General features: G+C 40.5%; 1 protein-coding gene across 1 annotated transcript in view; it reads left to right on the top strand.

Annotated features, from left to right (window-relative positions):
• The window catches only part of tg (thyroglobulin), a 143,198-nt gene that overhangs the window by 126,667 nt on the left and 4,042 nt on the right, over positions 1 to 12,489 (top strand). The window contains 1 exon segment of the mRNA XM_034165528.1: positions 1,622 to 1,762. Coding sequence (XP_034021419.1) covers positions 1,622 to 1,762 — 141 coding nt within the window.

Raw genomic sequence — 12,489 nt, 5'->3', positions numbered from 1 at the left:
GTGACAGTGTTTGGATTAGGTTCAGGTTCAGGTAACTTTATTTGTACCTGTAGGTAGATTTGACTTGCAGCAAACAGAAAACAGAAAAAAAGGCGTCCATGTTAGTCAACACAACAACAACAATAAAAAACACTAAAAATCCTAACAAAGAACATACACAGAAGAAGTTAACAAACACCACCAAGTTGTTGACCATTCATTGTTGTGTTTCCAGGTGTGCTACCATTCTTCCTAAAATCAATGACCATATCTTTAGTTTTAGATATATTAATCTGAAGATATGAGTCCTCACACCATTTAACAAAATGGTCAACTACAGGACCGTTGCTACTCTCATTATCCCGCAGCAGACTGACAATCACTGTATCATCCGCGTATTTTAAAATGAACCTGTTTTTAAAGGTGCTCTGACACATACTGGTATAGAGAATAAATAACAGAGGTGAGAGCACACACCCTTGTGGCGAGCCAGTAGAACACACTGTGTTTGATAAAATCCCGTTCACTCTAACTTTCTGTGTTCTGTTTGTTAAAAAGTCTAAAATCCAACCCACAAGATTATTACTTAATTTAAAATGTTCTAAAAGCCTTTGGGTTAAAATACAGGGTTGAATTGTATTAAAAGCTGAAGAGAAGGCAACAAATAAAAGCCGGGCATGACACCCGCTGCCCTCCAAATGCCTGAGAAGCAGATTAAGCAAAGTGAGTGTGGCGTCCTTCACTCCTCTATTAGGCCTGTAAGCAAATTGTAACGGATCGAGTGCATGCATAGTATTTTTTAGCATTACCGACCGTACCAATTTCTCAAAGATCTTCATCAAAATTGATGTTAGAGCAACAGGCCTAAAATCATTCAAGGATTTAGGATTACTAGATTTAGGAACTGGGACCACAACAGCATCTTTCCACACTTTGGGGACATGCTGTGTTTCCAAGGACCAGTTAAAAATATAATAAAAAACTGGACTCAGCTCTTTTGCACAAGATTTAAGTAAATGGCCACAGATATTATCTGGACCATGACTCTTATTTACCTTTGTGCTAAGAAAAGCTTTTTCTATATCCCATTGGTGAAGGGAGAAGTGTTGAGAGTCACGGAGCCTGAGACCAAGTTCCTGAGTTTCCTTACTAAAATCAGATATGTTAAAACGATTAAAAAAACAATTGAGAGCATTAGCTAGTTTAATATCTGAGTTGAAGCCATTTAAAGTAATATTTGTGCTGCTTTCCATATTTTGGAGGCCTGCAATGGCCTTCATACTAGACCAAGCTGACCCAAGATTATGAGCAGCCATCCTCTTCTCCAACTCAGACTTATAGGTCTGTTTTGCTTTAAGAATCTCTATTTTAAGCTCTTTGGTAACTAAAAGAAGGTCCGAGTCTACTCCCTTTTTAAAGACCTCCTTCTTTTTCTTTATACAAGATTTCACTGATTTAGTGACCCAGGGTCTATAATTAGGATAAATTTTAACTTTCTTACAGGGAACAATCATGTCTCTACAAAAAGTGACATAAGAACATATAATTATATGAGTATATATGAGGATTATAGGAGTTGTTTCCTGATAAAGAGTTTTAATCTTTTCAAACTTTTTTTTTTCCATTGTTTTGCTGTCTGCAGGGCGGACGTGTCCGTCCCACTGGACGTTCAGTTCTTCTTTGGAATTCCAAATCATCCAATGAGCTTTCAGCGTTTCACCACCTCAGACCGACGACTTTCTTTGGCAATGATGACCTACATCTCCAGCTTCGTTAGGACCGGGTGAGTTAGCATAACCATTTAAACATTATCTGTCGGGGTGAGGTGTGTTAGCATAACCATTTAAACGTTGTTAGGGTGGGATGTGTTAGCATAACCATTTAAATATTATCCATCAGGGTGGGGTGTGTTAGCATAACCATTTAAACGTTGTTAGGGTGGGATGTGTTAGCATAACCATTTAAATATTATCTGTCGGGGTGAGGTGTGTTAGCATAACCATTTAAACGTTGTTAGGGTGGGATGTGTTAGCATAACCATTTAAACATTATCTGTCGGGGTGAGGTGTGTTAGCATAACCATTTAAACGTTGTTAGGGTGGGATGTGTTAGCATAACCATTTAAATATTATCCATCAGGGTGGGGTGTGTTAGCATAACCATTTAAACGTTATCTGTAAGGGTGGTATGTGTCACCATAAAGCATTTAAACGTTATCCATCACGGTGGTATGTGTTACCATAACCATTTAAATGTTACCTGTCAGGGTGGTATGTGTTAGCATAACCATTTAAATGTTATCTGTCAGGGTGGGATATGTAGCATAATCATTTAAACATTATCTGTCAGGGTGAGGTGTGTTAGCATAACCATTTAAATGTTATCTGTAAGGGTGGGATATGTAGCATAATCATTTAAACATTATCTGTCAGGGTGGGGTGTGTTAGCATAACCATTTAAATGTTATCTATCAGGGTGGGGTGTGTTAGCATAACCATTTAAACGTTATCTGTAAGGGTGGTATGTGTTAGCATAAGCATTTAAATGTTATCCGTCAGGGTGGTATGTGTTAGCATAACCATTTAAATGTTATCTGTCAGGGTGGGATATGTAGCATAATCATTTAAACATTATCTGTCAGGGTGAGGTGTGTTAGCATAACCATTTAAACGTTATCTGTAAGGGTGGTATGTGTTAGCATAAGCATTTAAATGTTATCCGTCAGGGTGGTATGTGTTAGCATAACCATTTAAATGTTATCTGTCAGGGTGGGATATGTAGCATAATCATTTAAACATTATCTGTCAGGGTGAGGTGTTAGCATAACCATTTAAATGTTATCTGTAAGGGTGGGATATGTAGCATAATCATTTAAACATTATCTGTCAGGGTGAGGTGTGTTAGCATAACCATTTAAATGTTATCTATCAGGGTGGGGTGTGTTAGCATAAGCATTTAAACATTACCTGTCAGGGTGGGGTGTGTTAGCATAAGCATTTAAACGTTATCCGTCAGGGTGGTATGTGTTAGCATTACCATTTAAATGTTATCTATCAGGGTGGGGTGTGTTAGCATAACCATTTAAACGCTATCTGTCAGGGTGGGATGTGTTAGCATAACCATTTAAACGTTATCTGTAAGGGTGGTATGTGTTAGCATAAGCGTTTAAATGTTATCCGTCAGGGTGGTATGTGTTAGCATAACCATTTAAACGTTATCTATCAGGGTGGGGTGTGTTAGCATAACCATTTAAACGCTATCTGTCAGGGTGGGATGTGTTAGCATAACCATTTAAACGTTATCTATCAGGGTGGTGTGTGTTAGCATAACCATTTAAACGTTATCCATCAGGGTGGTATGTGTTAGCATAACCATTTAAACGTCATCTGTAAGGGTGGTATGTGTTAGCATAACCATTTAAACGTTATCCATCAGGGTGGTATGTGTTAGCATAACCATTTAAACGTCATCTGTAAGGGTGGTATGTGTTAGCATAACCATTTAAATGTTATCTGTCAGGGTGGGATATGTAGCATAATCATTTAAACATTATCTGTCAGGGTGAGGTGTGTTAGCATAACCATTTAAATGTTATCTGTAAGGGTGGTATGTGTTAGCATAAGCGTTTAAATGTTATCCGTCAGGGTGGTATGTGTTAGCATAACCATTTAAACGTTATCTATCAGGGTGGGGTGTGTTAGCATAACCATTTAAACGCTATCTGTCAGGGTGGGATGTGTTAGCATAACCATTTAAACGTTATCTATCAGGGTGGTATGTGTTAGCATAACCATTTAAACGTTATCTATCAGGGTGGGGTGTGTTAGCATAACCATTTAAACGCTATCTGTCAGGGTGGGATGTGTTAGCATAACCATTTAAACGTTATCTATCAGGGTGGTATGTGTTAGCATAATCATTTAAACATTATCTGTCAGGGTGAGGTGTGTTAGCCAATTAGCTAAACTGCAGGATTGTCTTACAGACATAAAGACATGGATGACCTCTAATTTCCTGCTTTTAAACTCAGATAAAACTGAAGTTATTGTATTTGGCCCCACAAATCTTAGAAACATGGTGTCTAACCAGATCCTTACTCTGGATGGCATTTCCCTGACCTCTAGTAATACTGTGAGAAATCTTGGAGTCATTTTTGATCAGGATATGTCATTCAAAGCGCATATTAAACAAATATGTATAACTGCTTTTTTGCATTTACGCAATATCTCTAAAATTAGAAAGGTCTTGTCTCAGAGTGATGCTGAAAAACTAATTCATGCATTTATTTCCTCTAGGCTGGACTATTGTAATTCATTATTATCAGGTTGTCCTAAAAGTTCCCTGAAAAGCCTTCAGTTAATTCAAAATGCTGCAGCTAGAGTACTGACGGGGACTAGAAGGAGAGAGCATATCTCACCCATATTGGCCTCTCTTCATTGGCTTCCTGTTAATTCTAGAATAGAATTTAAAATTCTTCTTCTTACTTATAAGGTTTTGAATAATCAGGTCCCATCTTATCTTAGGGACCTCGTAGTACCATATCACCCCAATAGAGTGCTTCGCTCTCAGACTGCAGGCTTACTTGTAGTTCCTAGGGTTTGTAAGAGTAGAATGGGAGGCAGAGCCTTCAGCTTTCAGGCTCCTCTCCTGTGGAACCAGCTCCCAATTCAGATCAGGGAGACAGACACCCTCTCTACTTTTAAGATTAGGCTTAAAACTTTCCTTTTTGCTAAAGCTTATAGTTAGGGCTGGATCAGGTGACCCTGAACCATCCCTTAGTTATGCTGCTATAGACTTAGACTGCTGGGGGGTTCCCATGATGCACTGTTTCTTTCTCTTTTTGCTCTGTATGCACCACTCTGCATTTAATCATTAGTGATTGATCTCTGCTCCCCTCCACAGCATGTCTTTTTCCTGGTTCTCTCCCTCAGCCCCAACCAGTCCCAGCAGAAGACTGCCCCTCCCTGAGCCTGGTTCTGCTGGAGGTTTCTTCCTGTTAAAAGGGAGTTTTTCCTTCCCACTGTAGCCAAGTGCTTGCTCACAGGGGGTCGTTTTGACCGTTGGGGTTTTACATAATTATTGTATGGCCTTGCCTTACAATATAAAGCGCCTTGGGGCAACTGTTTGTTGTGATTTGGCGCTATATAAAAAAATTGATTGATTGATTGATTGATTGTTAGCATAACCATTTAAATGTTATCTATCAGGGTGGGGTGTGTTAGCATAAGCATTTAAACATTACCTGTCAGGGTGGGGTGTGTTAGCATAAGCATTTAAACATTACCTGTCAGGGTGGGGTGTGTTAGCATACGCATTTAAACGTTATCCGTCAGGGTGGTATGTGTTAGCATTACCATTTAAATGTTATCTATCAGGGTGGGGTGTGTTAGCATAACCATTTAAACATTACCTGTCAGGGTGGGGTGTGTTAGCATACGCATTTAAACGTTATCCGTCAGGGTGGTATGTGTTAGCATTACCATTTAAATGTTATCTATCAGGGTGGGGTGTGTTAGCATAACCATTTAAACGCTATCTGTCAGGGTGGGATGTGTTAGCATAACCATTTAAACGTTATCTATCAGGGTGGTGTGTGTTAGCATAACCATTTAAACGCTATCTGTCAGGGTGGGATGTGTTAGCATAACCATTTAAACATTATCTATCAGGGTGGTGTGTGTTAGCATTACCATTTAAACATTATCTATCAGGGTGGTGTGTGTTAGCATAACCATTTAAACATTATCTATCAGGGTGGTGTGTGTTAGCATAACCATTTAAACATTATCTATCAGGGTGGTGTGTGTTAGCATTACCATTTAAACATTATCTATCAGGGTGGTGTGTGTTAGCATAACCATTTAAATGTTATCCATCAGGGTGGTATGTGTTAGCATAACCATTTAAACGTTATCTGTCAGAGTGGGATGTGTTAGCATAACCATTTAAATGTTATCTGTCAGAGTGGGATGTGTTAGCATAAGCATTTAAACATTCTGAATCATCATGCAGCTATCTTTAGCTAAATCACTCAACACTAACTCACTCATTCTCAACTGCTGATCCAGGATCCAGCAGGGACTTGCCTTTCCCGGGCCACATTAACCATCTCTGACTGGGGGATCCCGAGGCGTTCCCAGGCCAGTAGGGTTAGGGACATAATCTCTCCACCTAGAGGACATCCTTACCAGAAGCCTGAACCTCAGCTGGCTCCTTTCTATTCTGAGCCCCCCACAGATGACCAAGCTTCTCACCGTATCTCTAATGCTGCATTCACACCGGGCGCGACACGAGCGACTGCAGCCACAGGTTGCCATGTAATTCCTATGTAATGACGCGTTTTGACGCCAAACCGCGCAGCGTGACGCGATGGACGTGAGTGAAGAGACACGAGTGAAGTGATTTTGAGCGTTTTGCGCGTTTGTAGCGCGATATTGCGTCACGTCACGTCGTGTTGCCCTCCTCCCCAAGTTGAAAAATCTGAACTTTTTCATCTCTTCGCGCCGTGATGACCAATCAGGGACTAGATATGTAGTGACGTGGAGATGTCTGGAGTTTGACTGAAGATGTGAACATGTCCTGTCTCTGGTAGCAGCCTGTGAGCAGGACTTATGTCTCTTTTGTTCTTTATTTCACAGTTATGAGAGAGTTTTTGGAGCGAACAGCAGCACCACAGCAGGGGGAGTGGAGTTTCTTTTTATTTTTATTTTACGTGCGCGCACGCGAGGGAATCGTCCATGGAGATTATTTTACTTATTAACTACACAGATGTATAATAAAGCAAATGGTGACTGGTTTCTAAAGACAATTATGACAGAGTTTTTTGGGAAAGAGCGAGGAGCAGCCTCACAGCAAGCAGCGGAGTTTCTTTCTTTTTTTCTTTTTTTTTACGTGTGCGCACAAGCAATCATCTGTGGAGAATATTTTATTAATTAACTACACAGATGTATAATAAAACAAATGGTGACTGGTTTCTAAACACAATTAGGAAGGAAAAACTCCCTTTTAACAGGAAGAAACCTCCAGCAGAACCAGGCTCAGGGAGGGGCAGTCTTCTGCTGGGACTGGTTGGGGCTGAGGGAGAGAACCAGGAAAAAGACATGCTGTGGAGGGGAGCAGAGATCAATCACTAATGATTAAATGCAGAGTGGTGCATACAGAGCAAAAAGAGAAAGAAACACTCAGTGCATCATGGGAACCCCCCAGCAGTCTAAGTCTATAGCAGCATAACTAAGAGATGGTTCAGGGTCACCTGATCCAGCCCTAACTATAAGCTTTAGCAAAAAGGCAAGTTTTAAGCCTAATCTTAAAAGTAGAGAGGGTGTCTGTCTCCCTGATCTGAATTGGGAGCTGGTTCCACAGGAGAGGAGCCTGAAAGCTGAAGGCTCTGCCTCCCATTCTACTCTTACAAACCCTAGGAACTACAAGTAAGCCTGCAGTCTGAGAGCGAAGCACTCTATTGGGGTGATATGGTACTATGAGGTCCCTAAGATAAGATGGGACCTGATTATTCAAAACCTTATAAGTAAGAAGAAGAATTTTAAATTATATTCTAGAATTAACAGGAAGCCAATGAAGAGAGGCCAATATGGGTGAGATATGCTCTCTCCTTCTAGTCCCCGTCAGTACTCTAGCTGCAGCATTTTGAATTAACTGAAGGCTTTTTAGGGAACTTTTAGGACAACCTGATAATAATGAATTACAATAGTCCAGCCTAGAGGAAATAAATGCATGAATTAGTTTTTCAGCATCACTCTGAGACAAGACCTTTCTCATTTTAAAGATATTGCGTAAATGCAAAAAAGCAGTCCTACATATTTGCTTAATATGCGCATTGAATGACATATCCTGATCAAAAATGACTCCAAGATTTCTCACAGTATTACTAGAGGTCAGGGTAATGCCATCCAGAGTAAGGATCTGGTTAGACACCATGTTTCTAAGATTTGTGGGGCCAAGTACAATAACTTCAGTTTTATCTGAGTTTAAAAGCAGGAAATTAGAGGTCCTCCATGTCTTTATGTCTGTAAGACAATCCTGCAGTTTAGCTAATTGGTGTGTGTCCTCTGGCTTCATGAATAGATAAAGCTGGTTATCATCTGCGTAACAATGAAAATTTAAGCAATGCCATCTAATAATACTGCCTAAGATTGGTCCTAGCACAGAACCTTGTGGAACTCCATAATTAACTTTAGTCTGTGAAGAAGATTCCCCATTTACATGAACAAATTGTAATCTATTAGACAAATATGATTCAAACCACCGCAGCGCAGTGCCTTTAATACCTATGGCATGCTCTAATCTCTGTAATAAAATTTTATGGTCAACAGTATCAAAAGCAGCACTGAGGTCTAACAGAACAAGCACAGAGATGAGTCCACTGTCTGAGGCCATAAGAAGATCATTTGTAACCTTCACTAATGCTGTTTCTTGATGAATTCTAAAACCTGACTGAAACTCTTCAAATAGACCATTCCTCTGCAGATGATCAGTTAGCTGTTTTACAACTACCCTTTCAAGAATTTTTGAGAGAAAAGGAAGGTTGGAGATTGGCCTATAATTAGCTAAGATAGCTGGGTCAAGTGATGGCTTTTTAAGTAATGGTTTAATTACTGCCACCTTAAAAGCCTGTGGTACATAGCCAACTAATAAAGATAGATTGATCATATTTAAGATCGAAGCATTAAATAATGGTAGGGCTTCCTTGAGCAGCCTGGTAGGAATGGGGTCTAATAGACATGTTGATGGTTTGGATGAAGTAACTAATGAAAATAACTCAGACAGAACAATCAGAGAGAAAGAGTCTAACCAAATACCGGCATCACTGAAAGCAGCCAAAGATAACGATACGTCTTTGGGATGGTTATGAGTAATTTTTTTCTCTAATAGTTAAAATTTTATTAGCAAAGAAAGTCATGAAGTCATTACTAGTTAAAGTTAAAGGAATACTCGGCTCAATAGAGCTCTGACTCTTTGTCAGCCTGGCTACAGTGCTGAAAAGAAACCTGGGGTTGTTCTTATTTTCTTCAATTAGTGATGAGTAGTAAGATGTCCTAGCTTTACGGAGGGCTTTTTTATAGAGCAACAGACTCTTTTTCCAGGCTAAGTGAAGATCTTCTAAATTAGTGAGACGCCATTTCCTCTCCAACTTACGGGTTATCTGCTTTAAGCTGCGAGTTTGTGAGTTATACCATGGAGTCAGGCACTTCTGATTTAAAGCTCTCTTTTTCAGAGGAGCTACAGCATCCAAAGTTGTCTTCAGTGAGGATGTAAAACTATTGACAAGATACTCTATCTCACTTACAGAGTTTAGGTAGCTACTCTGCACTGTGTTGGTATATGGCATTGGAGAACATAAAGAAGGAATCATATCCTTAAACCTAGTTACAGTGCTTTCTGAAAGACTTCTAGTGTAATGAAACTTATTCCCCACTGCTGGGTAGTCCATCAGAGTAAATGTAAATGTTATTAAGAAATGATCAGACAGAAGGGAGTTTTCAGGGAATACTGTTAAGTCTTCTATTTCCATACCATAAGTCAGAACAAGATCTAAGATATGATTAAAGTGGTGGGTGGACTCATTTACATTTTGAGCAAAGCCAATTGAGTCTAATAATAGATTAAATGCAGTGTTGAGGCTGTCATTCTCAGCATCTGTCGCCCACTATAATTATCTTATCTGAGCTAAGCACTAAGTCAGCCAAAAGGTCTGAAAATTCACAGAGAAACTCACAGTAATGACCAGGAGGACGATAGATAACAACAAATAAAACTGGGTTTTTGGGACTTCCAATTTGGATGGACAAGACTAAGAGTCAAGCTTTCAAATGAATTAAAGCTCTGTCTGGGTTTTTGATTAATTAATAAGCTGGAATGGAAGATTGCTGCTAATCCTCCGCCCCGGCCCGTGCTACGAGCATTCTGACAGTTAGTGTGACTCGGGGGTGTTGACTCATTTAAACTAACATATTCATCCTGCTGTAACCAGGTTTCTGTAAGGCAGAATAAATCAATATGTTGATCAATTATTATATCATTTACTAACAGGGACTTAGAAGAGAGAGACCTAATGTTTAATAGACCACATTTAACTGTTTTAGTCTGTGGTGCAGTTGAAGGTGCTATATTATTTTTTCTTTTTGAATTTTTATGCTTAAATAGATTTTTGCTGGTTATTGGTGGTCTTGGAGCAGGCACCGTCTCTACAGGGATGGGGTAATGAGGGGATGGCAGGGGGAGAGAAGCTGCAGAGAGGTGTGTAAGATGCAGAGAGGTGTGTAAGACTACAACTCTGCTTCCTGGTCCCAACCCTGGATAGTCACGGTTTGGAGGATTTAAGAAAACTGGCCAGATTTCTAGAAATGAGAGCTGCTCCATCCAAAGTGGGATGGATGCCGTCTCTCCTAACAAGACCAGGTTTTCCCCAGAAGCTTTGCCAATTATCTATGAAGCCCACCTCATTTTTTGGACACCACTCAGACAGCCAGCAATTCAAGGAGAACATGCAGCTAAACATGTCACTCCCGGTCCGATTGGGGAGGGGCCCAGAGAAAACTACAGAGTCCGACATTGTTTTTGCAAAGTTACACACCAATTCAATGTTAATTTTAGTGACCTCCGATTGGCGTAACCGGGTGTCATTACTGCCGACGTGAATTACAATCTTACCAAATTTACGCTTAGCCTTAGCCAGCAGTTTCAAATTTCCTTCAATGTCGCCTGCTCTGGCCCCCGGAAGACAATTGACTATGGTTGCTGGTTTCGCTAACTTCACATTTCTCAAAACAGAGTCGCCAATAACCAGAGTTTGATCCTCGTCGGGTGTGTCGTCGAGTAGGGAAAAACGGTTAGAAATGTGAACGGGTTGGCGGTGTACACGGGGCTTCTGTTTAGAACTACGCTTCCTCCTCACAGTCACCCAGTCGGCCTGCTTTCCCGGCTGCTCGGGATCTGCCAGAGGGAAACTAACGGCGCCTAAGCTACCTTGGTCCGCACCGACTACAGGGGCCTGGCTAGCTGTAGAATTTTCCACGGTGCGGAGCCGAGTCTCCAATTCGCCCAGCCTGGCCTCCAAAGCTACGAATAAGCTACACTTATTACAAGTACCATTACTGCTAAAGGAGGCCGAGGAATAACTAAACATTTCACACCCAGAGCAGAAAAGTGCAGGAGAGACAGGAGAAGCTGCCATGCTAAACCGGCTAAGAGCTAGTAGCTGCGCTAAGCTAGCGGATTCCTAAAAACACACAAAGTGAATAATGTGTAAATAATTTAGAGGTGATTCAGCAGAGGGAGTGCTTTAGTTAAGGCACGTGAAGATTACACTGTGAAACAAATCGTTATTTAGGTAACTAGATCAATCTAACTGCACAGATTAAACAGCTAACAGATACAGCAACACACCGCTGTGCTCCGGAACAGGAAGTGATACAATACTGCAGTGAGAGCCAACCACCAGTAGAGGCCTGCTATTGAGGTGGGTGCCATTACTGAGGTGTTACCTAGATTTACCGAATTTGATAGTATCTCACTAGGCATGCTGACAAAACTCATAACGTCTACAAAAAGCACAACCTCTTTATTTGATCCTACACCAACAAAACTGTTTAAGGACCTGTGGTCCACTCTTGGGCCGACTGTGCTGGAAATGATTAATCTCTTATTAACTTCTGGATCTGTTCCTAAATGTTTTAAATCTGCAGTGATTAAACCATTACTTAAGAAAATATCATTCCACAGAGACGGCTCTCACTAAAGTGATGAATGATCTTCTGCTTACAATGGATTCAGACACCACTACGGTTCCGGTGCTGTTAGATCTCAGTGCTGCGTTTGATACCATGGATCATCATATTCTACTTGATAGGCTTGAAAATCACTTTAGGATTACTGGGAGTGCCCTTGCATGGTTAACGTCATACTTGACCAGTCGTTCTCACTGTGTTTTGTACAGTAACACTACCTCTAACCTTAGTGACATGAAATTTTGGGTTCCATGGGGGTCTGTCTTAGGCCCCCTGCTTTTTTCCTTTTATATAGCACCCCTTGGGCACATATTGCGGCATTTTGGGATTATGTTTCACTGCTATGCTGATGATACTCAGTTATCCATGTCAATAAATGCTGTAATCTCATCCACATAATATTCTTAGAAGATTGTCTTGAATCAGTGAGAAGTTAGATGTCTAGAAACGTCCTACTTTTAAACTCTGATAAGACTGAAATGATGGTTCTTGGTCCACTGAGACATCGGCATCAATTTGACCAGTTAACGCTCAACCTAGGCTCATGTGTCATACATCACACTGACAAAGTGAGGAACCTTGAGGTAATTTTTGATCCTACATTGTCCTTTGAAATATCCATTAGAAATATTACGAGGACTGCTTTCTTCCACCAGCGAAATATAGAGAAGATTCGTCCCATCCTGTCTATGGCTGATGCTGAGACCCTGATTCATGCTTTTGTTTCGTCTGGATTGGACTACTGCAATGTTTTATTTTCTGGTTT

This window comes from Thalassophryne amazonica, unplaced genomic scaffold (assembly GCF_902500255.1).
Source record: "Thalassophryne amazonica unplaced genomic scaffold, fThaAma1.1, whole genome shotgun sequence".
NCBI lineage: Eukaryota > Metazoa > Chordata > Actinopteri > Batrachoidiformes > Batrachoididae > Thalassophryne > Thalassophryne amazonica.
This window is presented reverse-complemented; position numbering and strand designations above follow the sequence as displayed.